The following is a 23,173-nucleotide window of genomic DNA, read 5'->3' on the forward strand; positions in this document are numbered from 1 at the left end:
CTGGAATAAAAGGTGCTCCACCTACTTGCGAGACCTTTTTTCTGGAATGTAAGGTGCTCCGCCTAGTTGCGACGATTAGAGCGTGGATTCTGTCTACATGGATTCTAGGCTTCAACGAACGGCATACATTGGTTCAGAGATTCCTGTAGACTTTCCCGCTTGTCTAACGTTTCCCGAACGTCTCCCCTTTGCTGCGACCGAGTTGACCCATATCGATGGAGCATTACCTCAAAATACGCTTCGAAGACGCTCAAATACATACTGTTCACTTTGCCACATGCATCGTCGTGCATTAATTGAATGCAAACGCCGAGGTATCACTTTCCCTATCGTTATTACGATTACCTGCATGGTAAACTAACGGAACTAGCCTTGTGTGCTACAGCCGCCTGATGTCGCAATTTCCTGCAGAGCACGCCAGTGAAACTCAGTTTTTTTCATTCAGAAGCATTGAATTTCTGACGTCCTTGTTTTGCATTAGAAACAGGCAGCTTAGGGCGGCTATATGGCGGTGGCAGACTACGAAGACCGGTATCTGCTCTGAAGTGCTTAGTTGAATCCAAGTGCTAGATCAGATACTCAGCCCTTAACTGAGCCTTAACCCGTTGAATACAAGTGTTAGGTCGGATAGTCAGCCCTCAAACAGAGCTTAAGCTGTTGAATGCATGTGCGAGGTCAGGTAATCGCCCACACATGGACCTTAAGTGAGTGCTAGTTGATAACAAGCAGCGAACAGAAAAGCGAACAGCCGGCTGTGCCACCGTTTCCCGGATGGGGGAACTTTCCGTATATCGCGGTCATCGATACGGGGGCAAGGACGAACGAAGAGCGTTGCGAGAGAGGAAATTTTCTTACAACGTCTGAAGCACCAGGAACTCTCCAGTTCGTTATTTCTTTCCCCTATTCCCACGTTTCGTTGGCACTCGCCTCGATATATTCGGACCGGCGAGATGGAGCAGTCGTTACACTGATCTTATTCTCCTCAGCGATATCAAATGTCCCTGCAAAGACAAAAAAGGAGTCACAGCAAGTTTTTGTGCTTCCTCTGCGGTTTGTAAGGGGGCCCCGGCTTAGCTGGAGCATTTAATATAGCCGTAGATATGTACTCCTTTCTGAGGGGTATCATCGCATAGCAAAGCGCGAAACGAGAATGTTCTGCGCTTTGCATAGCAAAGCGCGAAACATTCTCGTTTCGCGCTTTGTATCTCGAAATACTATACGAGACCGGCAAAGACGGTCTCCGCCACTACAGACGGGTCGCCGTCCTGCCAAGAGCATCTCCCACGGCTCGAATTCTTCTAGTATCCTAAGGTAGATGCGCCAACGGCAACGCTTCAGCATAAACCCTATAAGCATTCCAGAAAATACAGAAGCCATGTGCATATGGTCTCGGATACCCGCCTCCACTCCTGTTCTGGACACACGTCGCAGGGGTACTCAACCGTCTTGCGAGCGCGGATACTTCCTGTGGTCGCGCCGATACCCCGCCGAGCTGCGCTACACGTGTTCGGCTACCTGCGTTAAGGGACTGCCCGCGGGTCGCGTCGTATGAAGCAAAACAACGCTTACCTTACTGTTACCAACAAGTACTGTCTTTGTATCGCTACGACAACTCGTACGGCCACCCCACTGTGTTGCGTTGCACTGCGCTGGCTGTACTGCAGGCCACTACATTGCTGTCGAGCTAAGAGAAAGTATTAGGGTTACTACAATCACGGCAACATGGCTGTGGTGTACGGGCATCACAACGGAGCTCAAAGGGAACCTTCATAGACCTAGTTAGTTAGAACGAATCAAATACATATAGAGACAAGTTGTATTATTCTAGATAGACTGTTAGGATAACCAAATCAAGACTGCTTTGCACCCGTACCAGCTTCGAGCTGGCTGCCTACAAAACTGACGCTGCGGTTGAGACTCTGACTGAAGGCAGATTCAGAGATAAGACTTATTATCCTGCGATTTCCTTTTTTAGATTAATGCAGTCAAATATTCAAATTGGCACCTTGAAAGCATATTCTGTAAGGACTCAAATATTCAAATTAGCACCTTGAAAGCATATTCGAGTCCTTACAGTATAGATAGCCTGTGCTTAGTGCATAGATTTCAAGTATGAATCCAGTAGGGTTTTCATACGGTAAACACGCAGTAACAGGCGAGTGCTCTGTTCCCTACAGTTGCCGCGCTCGTTCTGCTAGAGTCAGTGTTGATTCAACGCTGCGAATGTGTACGAGTGCATATTGATGTTTGTTGAGTATTAGATACTGTCCACAATGATGTGTATTGTTATGGCTATAGGAGAGGCTGGCATGAGACTTGGTGCAAAGGGGGTGGCATCATGCCATCAAGTCTCCTCCCACAATCTCTCAGGCCCCAGTGCGGGGTCTAGCGGATAGGATAACAGAACAATTTTGACAGATAAGAACGAGAGAAGCAACCCTCCTAAACCCTAAACCTGAACGAATATCGGGAAAGCATGTGAGAGTCTGAGGGCTGATCCCACGCATCACCACCTTATTGGTTGGTTAGTAGCTCCATGGGTATGGATTCTCAAAACCCCATCGCGTGGTGGATTCCCCGGTTTTTATGTATTACTTTGTTACAATATACCTATTTGTTTCTTCTGCTGCATGATTTCTTCGTGAGTTTCGGCGGAGGGTGCTTCTACCCCGTGTTGACGTCACGAGAGAAGCAAGCGACAGTAGTTTACTGCCCCTCTGTGAGGGAACGGCACAACGCGACCCGCAAGTGGTCTTCATCACGCAAACACTGCCCTCACCGACTATCCGAACTCCCGCCCGTAGGCGCTGCGGAAGGCACGTGCCGTATGGGTGTACACGCACCGGTGGAATCTACTGAGTGCATGCGAACTAGGCCCCAATACAAGGCCTGTCTCCACCTGTTGGCGATAATTGCATCGATTACATTTCTCCGGAATAGCAGTTGGATGCCCAGCCCCACTCTCAACGTTCACTCAGCTTAAGGAGCACAATGTGATGATCCTGCACGGCGGCCGTAGATTGAGTGGGAGGACAAGCAGCACTATGTGATGATCCTCCACGGCGGCCGTGTCCTCCCATGCTGATGCCAAATCCTGCTGCGCTTTGCGCATGTCTGACGCGATTCGCCGTTTTATTACTTTAGACCGTTCGCGGGTGTTTGCCTTGGCTTGCCGGTAGTGCGGCTTGCAGTCCCTTCCGGATATTCCCTCACCGGCGGTTACCATTGAGAGAACTGTGAAACGGGTAATGTGGTTTTGCGGCGGTGCGCGTTTCACACGCACTCTGCAGATGGGCTGCGTTCCTCACCAGCTCATCTTCTGCATGAACTGCCCACATCAACACAAGGTCCACTGGCGGGTACAGGCCAACAGTATGGATATCCGCCTGGGACGCCCTTTGTACCAGTTTGCAGTTACTGGCAACCGCGACTGTTCCTTGCTAAGCTATTACGTCCTTCCCGCCAAACTGCCGTCCCCCCCGGAGCTCGCCTAGAAAGCATCCGTCGAGCAGGCTGCCGTGAGGAATGCGCAGGTGCTGGCTCTTAAAGGTCTTTCAACGAGATGTTGCGAAACTGCGAAGCAGCTTCAGTGGAGTGACTAGATCAAGGAGATCGTACGACAAGCACAGTCGGATGTGACGCAGTTGCACAGCCTATTGCACACCCTCGACGCAAGCAGAATCACTCGATGGGGGCTGCGAGTGACTGTACCTCGCGTGGATTGTGACGTCCAGGAAGAAGCATCAAGAAGGATAGCGAATTTCCCAGCCGCCCTCAAACCACTTGCTGCGGCAATCGATTGCAATACTGCGATATATCAACCGTCCTCGTGCTGCCTGTTCCGGCGACCAGTTGAGATGGTCTGATATCTGATGAAGAGCCTTGACGGTGGATGACGGCGAAGCTTGAATACCCTATCTTCGGCAACTCGATGATTTCACATGGAACAGAGACCCCACTCCTCTACGTATTAGGCGAGTGCTCTTCGCTGTTACCGCCTGTGTTAGCTGCAAGAATTCTACTTAAGCGCTCCTACGAGCACCGCCTAATCCTCTTCCCCAGCGAGCCCCAGCTACCCTGGGCGTTCACCGGATAGAGATGGCACCGAAGGACGGGTGGAAGCTGCATCTGCTTTATATTGGGACTATTCGAAGGTAGGATCGTCGGCTTTAAGCGGGTCCTGGGAACCTTCCAGAGTAGCACCAACGCTTTTCGAGAGCTTGACGCAGTAGGGAGAGATAGGACTGCCGTTCGGGCGAGCAGATCCAGGTAGGCAATTCTACCCTGCTCTAGCCCTGCATCTGGATGTTTTCCTACGCAACTTGTAGTCAGGTACCTCGGTTATACAATCGGTATCGTCGGCATTAAGCCTGCAGGAGATGAGCTTCAAGCCGTCAGGGTCTGGTCGGAAGCACTCTCTAACGCCACCCATATTGAGCGTTTCTCCGCAACGTTAATTATTGCTGCATCCGAATGGCTCCCGTCCTATCAGTCCTTGCAAGGCCGTTAGTGCAGCTCACGGCCGTGGTGGTGGATGATGGAAAATGAACCTGATCCCTCAGTCAGGCCGTCTCGGCGGTGCAGGAGAGGCAGTCGATCTAGGGCTAACAGCGCCTCGTCCTGTTATGTACCTTTTTATCGCCCCCTTGGGGTGGCAAAGGCCCCGGAAGCCTCCCCACGGACGCGCCATCCGTTGTCTGGACTTCCGCGCAAGCAGGCTTCCAACGACTAAAGGTTTCCAATATACCAGGTGAATGCAATTTTTGGCGCGATTAATCACCCTGTTCAGCCTCCCCCCCGTGCCTTGTATTATTCTCCGGCTGTTGCCACAAACCATCCGCCATCGAGTCGTCACCTTCTAGGCCTTTGGGACCCGCGACACCAACTCGCCGGTTCCCTCGTCGTCACCCACGCCTCGTCAGGCTATCGCCAACCTGCCTTAATCACCCACCTCCATGGTTTATCGCAAAGGCCCTGCAAAACGAGTGTCAAGACAAAGGGCCGCTTTCCCTAAATCTTTTCCGTCTCGTAGACAGCGCGCTCTCAGCAGGTTAACCGCTCGCGAAAGATATAAGCGCCAAACTTCCCGGAGTGACTCACGCGTGTTCTAGATGCGCACCCTCACACCTTACCGCGGGACGCCCAGTAGGCAACAGGACGTAGCACAACGTGTGGTGCTGCTTCTCGTCGCCACGCAGTCGACGGGCCGCTAGCAGCTCAGCGGTGTCTGCTGTGGAGAGCGCAATTGTGGTGATGGTGAGATGCTCCATCTCGTTGTGTGCTGCTTCTCCTCGGCACGCGCTCGACGGTCCGCTAGCAGCTCAGCGGTGTCTGCTGTGGAGAGCGGAATTGTGGTGATGGTGAAATGCCCCATCTTGTTGAGGGGGTCAGCGACAATAACCATTGGGCTGCGAGCGCACCGTGCAGTTCGGTACGATTGTTGCGCAGAGACCGTTGTCACAACTCCGACCTGAGCTCCCAATCAGACATGTTGGACCAACTGCGTACGTGATTGCATATTCAGCGATCACTGCTCACAGCCTATTATCCACAAAGCGTTGGGCAATCGGAAGATGTAAACTCCACCCTCCAGTTGCCGTTTTGCACATGTAGTCAGTCCGCACTACACGCTTCTAGGTGGTTCCGTCCAGCGCTCAAATTGGCCGAGAACACCAGCAACTATTCCTCCGTCGAGCTCAGGTCGGAAAAGTTATGCAAATGCATTCTACGCGATGACGATTTGGCTTCAGTCCACACATTTTGGCGCCGCAGCAAGTATCTGTTCATAATTGCTGTTTCAACTTGGGAGCCCTCTTTGGCTGGCCTTTTCATGTAAGTGACTCGGTGCGCATGCTGACCTACTGCATGCGCTTTTTCCCGAGGTGTGCCTGCCACTGTGTTTCTCGCGTATCCCAAGTGGTACCTGACCGCACCCCGGTATCCTCATCTGGTCAGGCAAGAGCGCCTATGGCTTAATTGCCGGCGGCCGATAAGCACGGGAAGCTCACGGATCAGTCCAGGATTGACTCCAGCTAGAGTCAATCCTGGACTAAGGAGCCGTGAGTCGCGATGCGGCTAACCACCTGTTGCAGCCCCTCGTTCTTGCCCCCGTCTTTCATTTGCGTTTCACTCGCCCTGGCGCTACCCTGTTCCTCCTGGAGCCCTCGTGCCAGTACCGCTGCTGTACGTACCAATGCTCGTTTGGCAATCTTGCCCAAAGCTCCCCCTAGCCTGTCCAGCTAGGGGGAGCTTTGGGCATTAGGCATGATAAGGCCGGGGCAACCTGATCCCACTCTTATGACTGGATAGAGCAGCCAGCGCCCGCAGATCTGCGTCTTGTGCCCTGAAATAAGACCCAAAGGCACACGAAGAACGCAACTGTGGGACCTAGCAGGGATCCAAGTTCCCTCGCACGATGGGGTGCTGTAAATCTGGAACGCATCTTAGTAGGGCCTTACTGTCATAGACTACTGCGCGATTCATCCTTAGGACGCCACAGCTGAGTATGACGGGCCGTCGGCCATAAGTTGACTGACGCCATAACGTGAGCTGCTACAGAAACCCACCCATCTCACCTGATTCAACAAATCAACCACAAAAAAGACCCCTTCAGGCATTTTTTAGTCCTAGCCAGCCCGTCCTAACGTTCCAAATGAGTTTTAAAGCTGAAAACGTGCTGACACAATAGTAAATATCAATTTTTGCCCGGAATGGTAACTTATTCTAGAAGTTACAGGCTTATGTAAAGAACAAGAAGCGGTAGGCGTCCGCTGGGGGGGCGGCGCGGCGGTTGGCCAAACCTCACACCATCGCTTGGTGCGAAGAAGTGTAGGCAGTCCTTCGCCTCGTAGGTTTTTGCAGGGATTAGGCATGCGATTATCTCTGCACGTGTGGCTATATGGCATAACTAGCTGCAGCTACGTGTTCTGCAACTCATGTCATGCGAATTCCTGCCGTTCAAGCCAAGGGACTGAGGCACTACATCCATTTAGCCTGCAGACAAGTGAGGCAGGCTAGAGTGTTTTGCCAAGCACGTAGATGCCCTTCACACATCTAGCGGTTAGAGACCAATCAGGTACTACTGTAGTCTTGTGGCCTACAACGCGAATAGAAACAGCAGATGGTACGTGTATTGCAGAAAACAATAAGAATGCACTAACGACGAGCTGCCTGAGCTCGTTGTTAAGAAACGGAGCGAACGGACAGACTGCCAGCAGTGCTCGTGCGGCCCTACCCGTTGACGCGCGGGGGTGACTCGATTGACCTACTAGGCTGCCCGGGTAAAAGACGCAGAAAGACGTAAATCTATTTCGTGTAGGCATCTTGTAGACTTGAAGGGGCATCACTCCGTTTGATGAGAGATATATATGTCGTCTGCTGGAAAACCCACTCTCAGCAATGGTGCTGCTCTAGTCAAAAGTACCGGAGAAGATTCAATCTGAGCGGTTAGTAGATGAGAATAACGATGCTGGACTGGCAGCTGTCTCGCCGGCTGGCCATGGTGCGGGTGCCAGACGAGGGCTTGCCTGGTAACCCACGTAGATGCCCTTCCCGCGATTGCCCCCCGGGAACCCAGCTAGAGGTGCTGGAAGGTCTGGTGTTTCTGCACAAGAGCATAGAAGAAGGGCAGAATGCTATTTCTCGAAGTGTTGCAAGCAGCCGCATGGTCCATTCTTTGTCCGGTTGGGACTCCGTGAAGATGCTTCCATCCGGCTAACTGCGGAGTTGGAGACGGGAGCGTGACGTAGGACTGTTGCATCTGCGTTCCGCTCAGCGCAGATAAGTCCTTCCAGAACACAGGGCTGCCGGCGGAGTCGGAGGAGAAAATTTGTGTCGTAACGTTTCACTGCCACTACGTGTGGCAGCCCTAAACACGTGTATTGCTCTCCGCAAAGGGATGTAGTGCGGATAACGTTTTTCCGACGGGTGGCAGTGTTCTGCAGCATCCTACCCTGTGAATTGTCTTTAGGCCTTTGATCATTCTAGATATAGGTGAGGCGCAACAGGCCAGATAATTCGCAGCACTTCGGATACGTTGGTTTCAGCTGGGTCGGACAGAGACAGCGTGGTGGAGAACTATGTTCTGGGACCGAGGATCCGTACAGATGCGCCGCACAACATCTGGAGGATTCTACACCGCAGGCTAATCCTGATGGAGGGCCAAAGCGCTTAGCTGCGCAGAAGAATACCCGGTGTACCCTTCCACCGCAATCGCATGAGCATCGCACTGCCCAGTATTGGCGTAGCCCAGTACCGGATGGGCAACTCTTCTTGGAAATGAATATAGAACCATGAAGTGAGCACCTGTGCTACCGAGCGAAGCTACAAGCCACTCGACGCGGGTGGTCTGCAGCGAACCGGCACTCAGGCATTTCAGGCAATCCGCTTATCAGGCCGGAAGTACTAGATGTTCGAGAGTAAGGTGAGGATCCCAATGTTCAGCATCAACAAGACGGGAATTGCTAGAGGTGGACGGATGCGAGTGCGAAAGCACTCGAAAGCAATACACACCGGTAAAGCAACCAGCCCAATCTATCGGGACATTCACCAGATTCGTTGGCCAAGCTATCTGGAGTGATGCACTCGGGTCAACTGACATGGCTCGTTGAGAGGTGTGCTGTACAGTCAAACACACATAAGCGTGGTACACTATTCTGCAAGGAATATCAAAGCAGCATGGGTAGAACGGCATGCAAAACTAGCATGTTAATGAGGTGAACAGCCAGCACAGGAAAAGCGGACGGTTTTATCTCGCAAGAAGTGCTGAAGCGGACGGACCAGAACAGCGGGAAATTCAAGGTATACATTTGAATAGCGCCACCTACAGCTGCTTCGACATGCCTACATTCCACGGCTTCTTCACAGTATATACCCACGCTCCCCCCGTTACCAGGAGCGCAGATGGTAAGCATCGGTAGATCCCTTTCAGCCGGCCAAGACTGTTGCCTGTCAATAGCAACGACTACTGATTGCTGGAAGTTGCATGCTTGAGTTTAGCTATTAACGAATCAAGTTGGCGCAAATAACTGCCCAGGTCATGAGGGATAATCATTGTTGTTCATTAGCTAGTTCCAATGTCTCGCAGGCGGCTCGTTAAAATTTGCAATGTGGTGGTTGCGCATGTCGTGTCAGTTAGTAGGGGGTCCAACACTGTAGGCATATTGGGCGCGTCAAGGCCTGGAAGTTACGCGAAGTCTTATTATATAAAATGCCGCCGCTGTGCAATTTGCTAAAATTTGCAATGGCATCCTCCCTGACGCCAAGTGGGACTGGGACAACTTCGCACTGTGAAGAGCAGTACAGATCTACGGAGTGTGGCAGCAAAAATCGTCATCGATTCGTCCGGGTATTTAAATTTTTTTAATAAAAACTGAACATTTATATGCCCGCTGCATGGCGATATGGGATTGCCTTAGATTGATTAGGTGGGACAGTATGTAGCAAAGGTCGATGAACTGGAGCATGTGATCAGGAGTCCGTTCCGCAAGTATTCATCAGACCTGGTCGGTTCACCAGACAGACGTTTCCATCATTCGCTTTCGCTGCAGGGCTGACCATTTAACAGCAAGATGTAATGGCGTTCACGGGTGCTTGGTTTTCAGTATAATACTAGTTTGGTGCGTCATTTCGGGGCTGAAAACGAAGGGTGGTTAATAACAACAGGAAGTGGAGAAATATGCTGGTCCAGGATTCTTCGCATGAAAATTATCAACCTATGGGGTATTTCGTGTGTGCGAAAATGCGCATGGCTTCCCCGCTTTTAACTCAAAAATTTTTGCTGAGGCTCCATCTGCGTTGGTGTCTGGCCCAGACTTCACACAGGCGGGCGGAGGCATTTTCAGTATACCAGTTTTAGAGCCGGGTATAGCGAGATTTTCGCGTTGCCTGGCAGAAAGTCCTTCCAGTGTGTGAACCCCTGAAGTGTTCTGGTTTTGCTTCTTTTGATAGTGCTGAACTATAGGATATGCTAAACTTGGCTTTCGAAGCAAAATGGCTTTACCATCAGTTTCTGTTGTATGATGATATCTTGATCCTATGCAGATGCGCGACGCGGCCGGCATGAAGCTTTAATGCTTTTGGAAGGGAAAGACTATATCAAAAATACGTGGGTTAAGTGTCTCATTGGACAGAAGCAGGATCCCGTAGCAGCTTTATAGACGCAGCAGCCCATTGAGCCGAGGAGCCAGTAGCGTTTGGTTAGGGAGGCTGAATAGAAAAGCCAAGAAAGAATGGCAAAAACGTCATAGCTCGAGACTCCCCGCTTGGGCTGGGCATTGGTTTGATGTGCGAAATCAAAACAGAAGCGTGGACGATTTGCTTTTTTCGATGCAGCTATGTGGAAGCCAACCCCAGGCGACTTTGCAATTCGAACATCGAAACATTCTGCTGAAGTTCATCGCATTCAACTCCTGGGCGCTTGGAATGCTTGTACAAAACATAGTCAACGTTTGCGATTGTTTGATCACGCGGTTGGGTTTTGAGATCCTGTAGTCCTTAGATGGTGTGCCAGGCGAGACCAAAACAAGACACCCCTGCTTATTCCAGGAAAACAGACGGATTGTTGATTCCAGTTCCGCTGAAAATTGCTATATCTTGTGCGTCGCTATGGTGGAATTTTGAATTGCTCTACTCCCCGGAGAGACACAAATTCCATGTTCTGGAAAAAGCTATGCACAACCAAAGCTATTCAGCAGGTCAAGAAAGCTCAGCGGAGACGCAAGATCTGATTGTAAAAGGAGAAATAATGTCATGGATATATTATAATACACAGGTAAAAAAAACTAGATGTCTACCAACAGCTAAGCAGCCGGATATCCCATGAGCCATCTTTTCTATTTATGGACCTATCATAATATAGCGTCCATCTGTATAGTAGTAGACACCTTTGAGGCAAATCGTTGTAGTGACGGGTGAGGTCGATAATCTCTACGGACGTAGCATAATGCAGTGTGAAAAAATACATTCAAATCCAATTAACACGAGGAATGTTCTGCAAGCTATGCATATACATGTTGCACACGTTTGAAAATTCATCGTGAATTGCCCTCATATTCAGGTGCAGGCGTGGTGATATGCAGGTTAACACAGCTGCAGTACAAACAGCTAGTTTCTGCATCCCAGAAGGTAGCAAAAGCAATCTATAATATGCAGATAGCCTCTAGACTAGGACTCAGTCGAAGTGTTTTGGAGCCAATCACTTGCAGACAATGCATAGTTTCCTCGGAGCCATATCCTTCCCTCTACCCCGCCGGAGGAAATTCAAAATATCTGCAGTTTGGTTTTGGATTAGCTGCGACCGATGATGCCGAGCATCTGATTGCACGTCGCAAAGTTCTGGAAAGCTGATCCAACAGTGCCAGCAAATCCCGGCATATTGTTGGGTTTTGCTAGCCCTCTTGGGAGAAGCAAATCTATGCTGCTCTTCCCAGTCCACAAATCGGGTCTGGAATTGTGGGCACAAGAAGATCAAAAGCTAGGTAAATGTCTCGTGTTTCAGTTTTGCACTGTCAGGTCGACAAAAGCGCTGGCAGCTTTCGGAAGTGAAAACAATTAAGCATTTTAGCGAATAGCCGGCTGCCAACACCCAGCGACAGGCCCCGATCTCCCGATTGCACAAGAGTCTATGAAAGCGCCAATCCCAAAAACTAAACCTTAAACCCTAAACCCTTACATCCCTCGATATACTTTCAGTGATGAGCCACTTCCAAGAGCGAGCAACAGCCGGCGATTATCGGTATGTGTGTCCGATGAGGAGAATGGAATCAAAATATAATCTGCATTAGCAATGCCAATATGTGAGGTTGTTGCTCCTTTTTGTGCACTAGCAGTTTGGCTCACAGTTTTTTCAGCTAATTCCGTAGTCTGTACTACTAGGCTCAATTCCAGGGTTACCTGTATAAAGCGACGAAAAGGATATTGACATCCCTGAATAATACGACCATTCATATGTTTGAATATCCACCAGGGGGATCCTAAATTATTTCCAGCTACATAATTTCGATGTACCCGTGCCCGAGGTTGCTTGTTGCATGTGTTCAGACTGACAACATCTTGCTCTACTGCAAGGCGATATTGACCCTAAAAAATGTATGCTTGAGCAAGGCTAGTAACGCTGCAATACATCTACCGGAGTTCACTGCGACGGAAGGTTCCCGAGTGTTTCCAGACTTAGTTTGCCGACTCCTAATTCTCGATGCAGTGTAAATGCTGCAAACAACCGCGCTGCTCATCTTCCACATCACTGTCATATATATTCCTGAATCGAATTGCCGTTCCAGCAGTAAACATGCCGCGGGGGGCTTGTCTCAGAGACTTTTGCGCATCCGAATTAATCCAGCGTTCGGCCAAAGTGACTTCGACACAATAGCCTGTAGCTTTTCGAGCGTTCCACAAACGCAATTTTCCAGCCTCTGCATCACGTTTGTCTCAGATATTTGCAGGTTTTTTCAGGGTCCTGCGAAAATTTGGGAGCTCTGTCAAGAGCAACACAGCAACCCGGAACGTGCTCGCGCTGACAGCAATCGGCTTTCCGACTATTTGTCGTAGGCAAGGAGAAATGCTGTAACGCTGTTAACGACGCGGAACAATAGCATTGTGAGGAACTTTCTTTTAGAAACGCCAGTCTAAAGGGTGTTGGAGGCCATAGGCATCATGTGGCCCTCGGAACCTGATCCCACTCACGTCGGTAGATACACTAGTCCCGTCCAACAACTCTGCGTCTTGTGTCCCCAACGACAACACAGACGCAGACGAAAACACAAATGTGAGGCGTAGAAGGGATCCAAGTTCCCTCACACGATGGGGTGATGTAATTCCATAACACTCTAACTACTGTAGGCCCTGTAAGCTGATGATTAGTGAAGGAGAGCCCTCAGTTCTCTCATGCAATTGCTGACATCTGGTCAAGAAATCCTAGAGTGTTTCTCTTTTGTNGGAGAGCCCTCAGTTCTCTCATGCAATTGCTGACATCTGGTCAAGAAATCCTAGAGTGTTTCTCTTTTGTACAAATATTCACAATAAGCTATAGGAATTACTCGGTTGTATACGCTGAAAGGCGACTGTGGGGAGCATCCCTGGAACCGCACAGCTGAGTATAGAGAGCTGGCAAGCAATATCTATCATACTTAACAAATATATCAGACTAACAAAGGTTAAGTAAATAAATTATCTCAGTTAATTCTCTCTCTCTGAAAATTATTATTGTTGTTAGTTTTTCAACCCCAGTAAAGCAGGCACTGCGGCCTTTGGGGCTGGGAGAGGAGACAGCATAGCCTGATGCAAAAAGCTTTTGCACCAAGGCACAAGCCACCCTCTCCTATAATCATACCAATGGTCACTCCATAAGAATGCTTAATGCTTTCACCAATGTTATATTCCAAATATATACCAATAAGAACTGACAGTCACTTTCATTATTCATACAAATCTCACTCNCAATGTTATATTCCAAATATATACCAATAAGAACTGACAGTCACTTTCATTATTCATACAAATCTCACTCGCTTAACAACGAGCACGACATTGCTGCCGTGATTGTAGGGAGTATTCACTACAAGCATTGGTAAAGGGCTTCTCAACATGCCTGTAGACGGCGTTGTGACCATTTCAGTTGCAGCATTGAGAATCTCCAGACTGCACGCCCTCGGCGCATCCTTCACAGAGAGAAGCATCACACAGAGATAAGCAAGTATGAATCGCCCGGACGTTTGTGTTAGCTATTTGTTGTTTCTTTGGATCCGATGTTATTTCCTCCCACTAAGTACGCCTACAACATCCCCAAGGACAAGCAGTTCCAGAGCATTAACTCTAGGAAATGTCCGCAAAAAAGGAAATTTATTCTAGCAGCCAATCGATGGTTCTACAGCTAACACTTCCAATGTGCAGGCTGCCGAGGAAACCCAAAAAAACAGGATAGGCGTGCAGTTGGCAGATAGACGGGCTTTTCTGGTCACTACGGCCGATTAGTATCGGCGCAGCGCCGGAAGAACGCCATATGGAAGCTAGACAATCGTGTATTCGTGCACACTACGACATCCGAGAGTACAAATCGTCAGGCAATTCCGAAGGCACTACAGATCGAAGCTAGTAGTGCCTTCGAATTTGCCTGAGGATTTGCGAGCTCGGATGTCGTAGCGTGCACGAGTACACCGTTCTCGGTCGGCGAGGAAACGGCGGCAAAATTTGGTGAGCTGCAGGAATATCATTCACCTTTTCCAGATTATAGTTTGCGAACACACTGTCGTCGGCGCACATGTCTCTGGAGCAGACGAACGGCCCCAAGTCTGCCAAAACGTTTGTTTTTGGATTACATGGCATGAAAATAGACCTCTCTGCGTGTTTTACTTGAGTATCCCTATTCTGACCGCCTTAAGGAAGGACGGTGAAACATCAGTTTTAAGATGTGGTAGCGTGGCAGATGGGTAATTTCTATGCATGCGCATACTATATCTGGCCCCAAAATATCTCACGGCTGGAAAGGGGCGTACGGGAAGTTCAACTGCAGTTCGAAAATATCCTCAAGCCTCATTATCTCCGACACACGCAAAGTCCGGATCTAATTCAATGAGTTGAGAGACTTCAGGTGGAGGGGCACGTTGAATTAATGCAGCCCTCCTCAGCTTTTCCTTCTGTAGAACCAGCTCCTTTTGCCTCGCTTTCACTGCACTCTGCAGATGCAGCAAAAACACGCAGGGCGACTAATATTTGTGGGATTTATGTGGTGTCTTTGCCAAATGTCTTACTTTGCTAGCGATTAGAGGAATAGTTAAGAATGTTGCTGCTTACACTAAGCCAGGAAGATAAAAGCATTTCTAGGGGCTGCTGAGCATGTTCTTCCTCTGTTTGAATCTCATTGTCTAGCATCTCCGTAATGAATTGCAGGCCATTCTCTTTGTCTTTGTAGTTCCTTGGAGCTGCGTGACCAGCCGGCACACTAGTTTTCAAATTGGCAGAGTTAAGCTAAGCAGCAAAAGCAAACGATTACTTACGACAATCTCTGCTTTTCCTGGCCACCTCTTCCTGCTCTGAGTGTTATTCACCCTTCGGATCAAACGCCAGCATCGCGTCAGCAAACGCCGGAGTCAGGAGTTGACGTAAGCGGTTCCAGTTCCACAATCTGTCTTTCCGGGGAGGGTATACTTTGAGCACCTTTACCTCGTAGCCTAGTAGAAGGGCACAGGCGGCAGCTGTTGACACCAGCTTAGGAGAGTCCGCAATGTATCGCCTGCCTGCATATCAGACACAGGAGTCAAGTACTTTCCTTTGCAGGCCACTCTACCTTACGTTAGCGCATTTAGCAACCCAGAAACTTGTCCCACTGCAAGTATGTCCCTGGGGGAACCGTCTACAATGAAGGAATTTTCCCCTTCTTCTAAAGCAGAGAACTGACTCAGCGAAAATTTCTCTTTAAGGGGCGTGAGGACTTCTTCGTTGAAAAGCTCAAGGGCAACGTGGGTTGAGGTAGCGTCTAGAACACATTGCCTGGAAAGAGGGGGAGGGATAAGTATTTCTTCGTCACTTTTCGCGTCTACATCGGATTCGCCGTGATTTGATAAGCTGTCACTGGTTGGAAAATCGCTGCGCTCTTCTTCTCCTTCCTTTTTCATTGCCTCTTCTTCTGTCGTTTTCCTTGCTGCTGCCTTTTCCTGTTGCCTTAGCTCCTGTTCCTGTCTTCGTCTTTCGGCGTCTGCTATCTCCTCTGCTTCTTGTTCATCGAGGAGTTGTAGCGCGTCAGCTTGACGCTGTTCCTGGACTTGTTGCAGCTTCATTGAGCAGTTTTGCTGCAATTCTGAGAGCTGCTCCTCAAGATCCCGCTTTTCATGAGCATTCAGCATTTCAGCTGCCTGAGCATAAAGCAACATAAATCTCACACTCACCGTAGCACCCTGATATACGCATCTCTCTGCAGTGCCTGCACTCCCAGAGAAATCAGACACCCAAGAGGAAGAAACACGATTTTCAGCGCAGAGATCTTTAGCCTTACCTGCCTTTCAACTGCTTCTTTTTGAGTTCGCACGATAGTTTTCCCGATCTCTTCAGCAAAAAATTGGAGGCACCGAAGTGCCTCTGTGTCAAAGGAAATCTCCTGTCCCAGTGAATCAGCGCAGAGGACGTACTTTTCTCGCGTGCTGCGAAGTGTAGGTGGCGCTAGTGGTTTATTCAATTCATCTTGGTCACGATCGTCCTCATCTAAGTCCCCTTCAGTGCCGTCACCCCCGCCTACGTAGACAGGGGCAGCTCCAGACTCCCCTAGCGAAGAAAAACCACACAGAAGTGGAAGGGAAATGGATTCCGCCTCAACTGGATACCATAGGGCGATGCTGAATAATGAACAATAATTGTGTTAGCACTGCTCCCGCTGCAAGCGGCTTGCTTCCCAGGCAGTCGGCTCCACCATACTCAACACAGTGGAATCCTAACAATAGTTTCCTGCTATGAGATTTAGGTGTTGGACTCACCACTTGCAGATGAAGCTGTTTCATCTTGCTCCTGGGAAGCAGCAATGGCTTCCTCTCTCTCTCGCTTCTCCTTCATCCAATTGAAAAGAGCCATTACCGAGTCAGTATTTGCGACTTCAGCTAACTCCATCGAGACGGCTATGTAGCTTCCAGGCCGGGTAGGACCGAAAAAGCGAATTCTAGGATTGTCAAGTACTTCCTCAACAATCAAGCTTTTACGGGTTACCCGGTTATCGATCTCGTTTTCAGGAGCATTGCTAGACGTCAAATGGTTTTCTGCCTCTGCTTCGGAGAACAATCCCTCTTCGTCTCCGTCATCTTCGTCTTTGGAGTCTTTTGACGGTGTTTCCAGTTCCTTGCCTGGCTCGTCGTCTTGCAGCAAATCCCACGTCAACCCCTCTTCCTTCAAGATTCGAACCAAACATTGTACACACTGATAATTGAAAGTTCTGAGCTCCTTTTCATGGGACAGGATAGAACGTAGTGGGAAGCATTCACCAGCTGTTTGCCACGAACTTTGGTGGTCTCCGTTGCCGGCAAAGCTTATGTAGCACTTGAGCTCCTACCTCGTGGTAGAAGCGCTGGTGCGCTTCTACCACGAGGAGTGTGCTACTGTGAAGTGCAGGGTGCCCCAATTAATACTGCTGAACAGCTTAAAGATCCGCTGTGCGTGCAGAACGAGATATGGCGTACTTCATGGAGGCAGTAGTTAAGCATATAGGTGTGGCTCTCATCAGCAGCTATATATCGTAGGGCTCCCGTCGCGTCTTCGTCTTTTGAAAGTATCTGCTCCTCATACTTCGCCAGGTACACCCCTGTAGCGCCAAGTTTCTCCTTTAAATGGTTGAGAACCTTAGCTATTGCGTCTTCTTCCACCCACTCCACCTCTTGAAAGGTCTTGACGGCCTCAGTGTCGGAAGTATTAAGGCCTCGCAGCTCTAGTTGCGTAGGTAAAGTCTGAGGTGCTGTAACTACCTCCCTTTCACCCACTGAAGCAGTGTTCCGTGCCGTTGAGAAGGCCTGAACGGCAGACTTCACCCCGAATGAGCAAAGCTTTGTCTTTTCCTGCTGCGATGCAGCACCCTTAGCTCAGGATTCAAGGGGGTTAACTAAAAAGAACCATTATGCGGTTGAGAGGTCTCCGAAATGGCTGATTCAGCTGTGTTGCATGGTCCCTACCTGCAGTTGTTTTTGACATTCCTCAACGTATTGCAGCAACCAGCGGGAAAGAAAGAGGGGGGGATCTGAAGGAAGAAAACAAAACCTGTTGCATTCCTTCAAGGATCATTCGCAAGCGTTAAACACAACTAAGACAAAAATATGCCAAGATTGCCTTATCGCAAGCACATTGTAAACGGTCTCTTGACTTTTTGAACAGACAAACGAAGTAATAGAATCTCAGCCTTAAGCTCGATCCAGCCATACCCTCGGGTTGAGCCTTTATGGTAGCAGCTATGCCTTCTGCTAGCGTCTTGGCTACAGTTTCTTGTAAATACGTAGCCACTGCATCCGGTGTACCACTGCCGCATGCATCCTGCTCCTTATCTGGCCCGCCAACCGCGCTCACCATCGTGCGGGTGTCCTACTCAGTCGGTTGTACATGTAGTGGACTGCCTTCCTGCAAGAATACGGTTGCAGAGACAGTAACTGACGAAGAGCACCCTTTGCATGTATTCCTACTCAGCGGATATCCAGCTTTTTTGCTCATGCACAAACACGCCTGCGGCTTCAACAGAAAGAATGCTTCCGTATTCACGACAGAGTGCAGCGATTGTTGTTTCAATTCTGCAAAATGCTTTCGACCCAACGAAGGGTGCAGGTAGGAGATAATCTAGCGCGTTCTGAGCAAAGAAACTTCCTAAGAATGTTTTGCTCTAAGTTGCCGCTGTGAGCCTCGCAACTGTTTGTTGAGCAAGGGATGGAGACAACATGGTCCAATTGTGTGCAGATTGCTGATATCTTCTTATTGTGAAGATGTGAACATTGTTTGCTTCCCCTGCCTCAGGTGAATGCCAGTACTCATTATAAAAGTGTGCATGCTGGAATTATTCATGGGACGAAGTTCCGGCCCACCAGAGAGAAGCGTCTGTAAATACTGACGGCTTGTCTAGTCCTGCTGTGAGCAACTCGTAGCGTCTTCAAGTGAAACAATCGGCGTAATTCTGTCTAGCTTCAGCAAATATCTGAAACCAAACCTGCCTCAAAACAATCAACAGCTTTGTTTAGTATTCAGCATCAATCGCCTTCGGATGCCAGACTTGAACCAGAGCCAGGATACGGGGCTGGCTTTCAGACCCAGCCTGATCCAGCCTCTCCCGAGGTGGTGTGTAGCTGCTGAACAATACGGCACAGCAAACTAAGTCAAGATCCTGACTGCAACGAAGAATTCCAGCGAGGATACCAATGGCCCCATACTGTAAACATCTGCACTAAAGTATCCAAGGTGACCGCTATCCAAAGGACACGGGCATATCTGTAGTGCACAGGCACTACAATGGATCTCCTTCGTGGCCTCTAGAGGTCTAGTTTCATGAAAAATAATAAATAATATAGAATATTTCAGGGGCTAGGACGCTTTTAGATAGAAAGGAAGCTTAGTAGGATCAGAGTGCTCGCCAGCCGACACCACCTTGGGGCTGGGTGTGAGGCTGATCTTGTGGCTCTGGCACTGACTCTCAACGAGGGTCGACAACCAGTTCTATTATACTGGATCTTGCTTTCCCAACTATAATAAGAATTCGAGTGTATTTTGGTTATTTATTATGTTTATTAGTGGATTTAGCGAGAAGCATAGATCTAGGTAGCTAGTTGCAGACTGTGCACAGTCAGAATAGCTTAGCGCTCATACATAGCAACAGTGTAGTCCAGCTGTTCACTGCAACCTCTGCCGCCTCGGTAGCAGGCATTATGCGAATTTCCCGGGTACTTAAGAAAAGTATTGGATAAAGGATAAGGAAAAGAGGCAAAGGCAAAACACACAAGCTTAAGCTCGCGAACATCTCGGAAATACTTCCAGGGTACGTAGCTTTGTGAAGTGCCGTATTCATCCACGAATTTCACTACTCTTCTTAGGTATTGCAGATCGGTGTGATGAGTTTCCATTTAAAGATTGTCCGTTCATAACTTTTGCTACTGAGACACGACTATGCAGGTCTGGAGTTGCTTTCCCTGCTTTTTGGAGGGTAGATATCTTATACTGAGCAGAGCCGCTGGCGGTCGCTACTTTTGCGTACCGAGATGCTCAAATCGTTGGCTCAATGTTTCAATTCAACAAACATAGGTTATCGCTTGCTCCAGCGGCTGCAGTATTTGTGTGAGGCTTTCCTCTTGTTTCTTCAACACTAGCTGAATAGCAAGCAGATTTGTATGCAGACCGCCGATTGTTTCACCTACCGTATGCCTGTAGTTTCGGGTACACTGCGTGTCACTAACAAGCATTCCTTGTATAGGCCAGACAGTGGAGTCAAGGGGCTGAATGCTGATAGAGCTGGGAGCTATTCGGCAGCTGCCTCACAGAAGCAATATCCAATATTGTTTGGAGCAGATGCGAGAGTTTGCTTGATGGTGGCAGGGCCTTTACTCCCTCCCACAGCTTGAATAAATGACTGAGCGGATATGAACTTTTACAAGCGCATACTGAGCATACGCCTTGAATCTAGGGCTAGAGAGCTTTTTATATGCAGGACAGTCCGCGATGACGTTCTCCCAAGCGAATGCAAATAACTGGGCAGCAATTCAGCAGATTATGCTGCGGCGGACACTTGCTAATCTTGGAGGCAATGCGTCCGCAACCGAGAATCAAGAATCCGCTGGTGCGAAAATTGTACCATTCCCGTTCGACCTCACTTTCTCGCCGTTTTAGCGGGAGACTCGCAGTTCCCGGTCATCCCGATCTCCTGCTCTAGCCGTGCAACTTCATCACCACTGTACCTCGGCTGAGTGTATTCCAGTCATTTATTGTCGTTGATCCGTTTCTACACTTGAAATTGTCCACGCTTGCCAACACCAGTTAGCCTCTCGGATATGTGTAGCGGTCTCTGTCAGTGGTATCTGCATGCATTCGTGCTTGTCTGCACATCGGCCGCTGGTAACCACGTAAATGCTCGACGATCCACTTCGGCATTATCGTATAACCGGCCAAAAAGCTTTTTGTATGCTTGCTTGTGGGGTTGCTTTTTAGTGATTGTCACACGATCATTACAATAACGGCTCCGACTACAACCCTGGCAGCTGTGCTGTGCTTGTTGGCTCTTTCCGTAGTGGATGGGCGAGGCCTTGTAACTAACCAGGTGTGGAAGTTCCTGATGCGTGCAACATGGAATAGTAGTTCAAAGGTGTTGTACGCATTCGTTTTGAATTATACCCAGTGCAGAGTATGCCGCCAATGTTACTGTAGAGAAGGAACGTTCTGAGAGTTCGGGCCTTTTGAGATGTTGTATAAGTTGTGAAGATGTATACCTTTAGGCTTACGTTAGCTTACCATTCACATATTCAGGCTGCGGAACAGGCGATGCTTGCCAAGCTAACATACACAGTAGGGGCCTACAGAGGTGCCCGACAGGGGCCTGCTAGAGGAGCGAAGGAGCCTTCAGCACGAGTTCCGAAAATGTAATTATACATGCAATCGGGCCTAAGTAATATATGTTATTCTAAAACAACGGCGGGACTAACAGGACCGACGGCTGCGTTCTCAGCACCGCTTCTTCTCCCCCGCCGTTTTTCCACGGTCCTCGTCCCTTGCCAGCCCGTCGTGTGAGGATACTCGGAGCCAGGCTTGGATCATACGCCTTGGTTCCACCGTGATTTGTTGTCATTGAGAGCCGAACATACGGAGGGAAAGGTGCTGGAGAGCTACTCGATGCCGTTCTTCGCAGGCGCTGGCGTGGATGAGATCCAGTGCGTGGGAGCCCTGATATTCGTAGGGCCACACACGCTGACCAGTTCGCATACTTAGAGGAGTTTCTCACAGACGGTTAACAAGAAACACAGGCGGGCAGCGAACCTCACCTTACAGTGGAGTGGCCAGACGAATAGTACTTTTTTGTTGTGAACGTGCCTTCCGTAAACGGGAACATGGCTTTAGACTATCCCGCAACTGTGGTGCTCGAATGCTCAGCTTGCTGGCTTCTGCGAAAAGGAAGGCTTACTGGAGTGTGGCTCGCTTTCTCTGAGGCGCCTAATGGTTTGTGTGAGAAACTGCCCTTCAGAAGGCCAGAATTAGGGGAGGTGTAGTGCGTATTGACTACAGTTGAGCTGCCGCCTTTGTCGCTTTGAAACAAACGCAGTTTTCCAGTTCCAACCAGACGGAAGGTTTTTATCCGTAAAAAAAAACGTGGAGGATGCGTCAGCCTTCGTCGACTGCCCAATTCCGATGGAGACCTGTGCAAAGGCGGGGTGAGTGGGGGGGCTGAGGGGGGAAATCCCCAGTTTTTGTGGACGTCATGTTTGCCGTCAAACTGTACCTCGCTTGGTTCTACTGAACGGACTGAAGGACAGGGGTGGCCGTATGTGGGCAAGGGGGCATACATTCCGAAGCAACTCATGAAACATGACTATCTGCATTCTGAGGTATACAGCGACGTCCATTTGTCTCCAGCTACTCAACGAAACAAGCTATGTCAGTGTTATATGCTATCCAAAGGGGAACAAGCTCGAGACTGAGATGATTCCACTTCGGCGTGGGGCCTCGACTCACCAAGCGTTAAGGCTTCGGTCCTCAACCAAAGCGCACTCCTTGGCAGAGAAGCCTTTAACAACCGACACGGCCACGAAACGGTCATTTGAAGGCGAGAAGTTCGCATCGATAAAAGGGCACTCGCGCATCATAGAGAAAACTACGTCAGTTCTACGACCTTAGATGATTATTGAAAAGTAAAGCTTCAATTTCATCCGGATATAAAATAGGCGACGATCGGGAGTGGGCATGCCAACGAAACACGAAAAGAGAGGTTCTGGCTAGCTCCTCAGCGAGGAGGCCAGAAAGCCGGATAATCTTGCAGAGTGGCACACCTCATCCTTTTGCAACTGCGGTAGAAGGCTCGAAAGGCAAGCACAAGATGAGAGATGGGGACCTGTGCAAATGACAGGCTGAGCGACCTCACGAGGAAAACAAACAAAATGATCGGATCAGCGTGGGATCTCGGGAAGTATTTTGTCCCCAATTCCAGAGGTAAGCGCCTCACATCTGCTTACTGGCAAATCCATCACGTGTCAAACTTGTGGTTATCCAAATGCATGCTGGTGGTCACGAGCTGTTATTGGCACGTGGCATATGCAGCAAGTGACAAGTTGCTGTGCTACGTGGCGACATATCGGGAATAAAGTGAGATATCAATTTGCATAGAAGCCCATCTTTCTGGACTTTTACGTTGGAGCACTTCACTACGGCATTATCCATCCTAAGTACACTGGCTCCTAAAAACTTGCAAGATGTTTGGCAAGAACGTGCACAAGCATTTGCTGCAAGTGCGGCATATTGTGCAACTGATACGAAAAGGCAATGGTCCATACATGCACAAACGTTTTCGGTTTCCACACAAAATATTACCTTGTTTAGGGTTTGGTGCCTCCGCCAGCAGGATCTGAACCAAGTCCGCCATAAATAGGAGTAAATGGGAAGCAGAAGTTACCCGCGTAAATCGCATAAATGTGCTTGAGTATCATGCCATACTATAGCTTCTTCGTTTCAGAATTTCGTTGTTCCATCGCTGTCC

The 23,173-nt window shown here is 49.2% G+C and overlaps 1 protein-coding gene across 1 annotated transcript; it reads right to left on the minus strand.

The window, feature by feature from the left end:
• Positions 1–14,519: 14,519 nt before the first annotated feature.
• Positions 14,520–18,030, minus strand: EMH_0068570 (uncharacterized protein; the record flags this gene model as incomplete). Its single annotated transcript, XM_038022685.1, has 9 exons — positions 14,520–14,669; positions 14,788–14,961; positions 15,157–15,226; positions 15,286–15,845; positions 15,986–16,251; positions 16,461–16,863; positions 17,154–17,480; positions 17,640–17,704; positions 17,886–18,030. 9 exons carry the CDS (start codon positions 18,028–18,030, stop codon positions 14,520–14,522), a joined length of 2,160 nt encoding a protein of 719 aa, XP_037878539.1.
• Positions 18,031–23,173: the final 5,143 nt, after the last annotated feature.

The sequence above is a fragment of the Eimeria mitis genome, genomic scaffold (assembly GCF_000499745.2).
Source record: "Eimeria mitis Houghton genomic scaffold, Emh_scaff4, whole genome shotgun sequence".
Taxonomy (NCBI): domain Eukaryota; phylum Apicomplexa; class Conoidasida; order Eucoccidiorida; family Eimeriidae; genus Eimeria; species Eimeria mitis.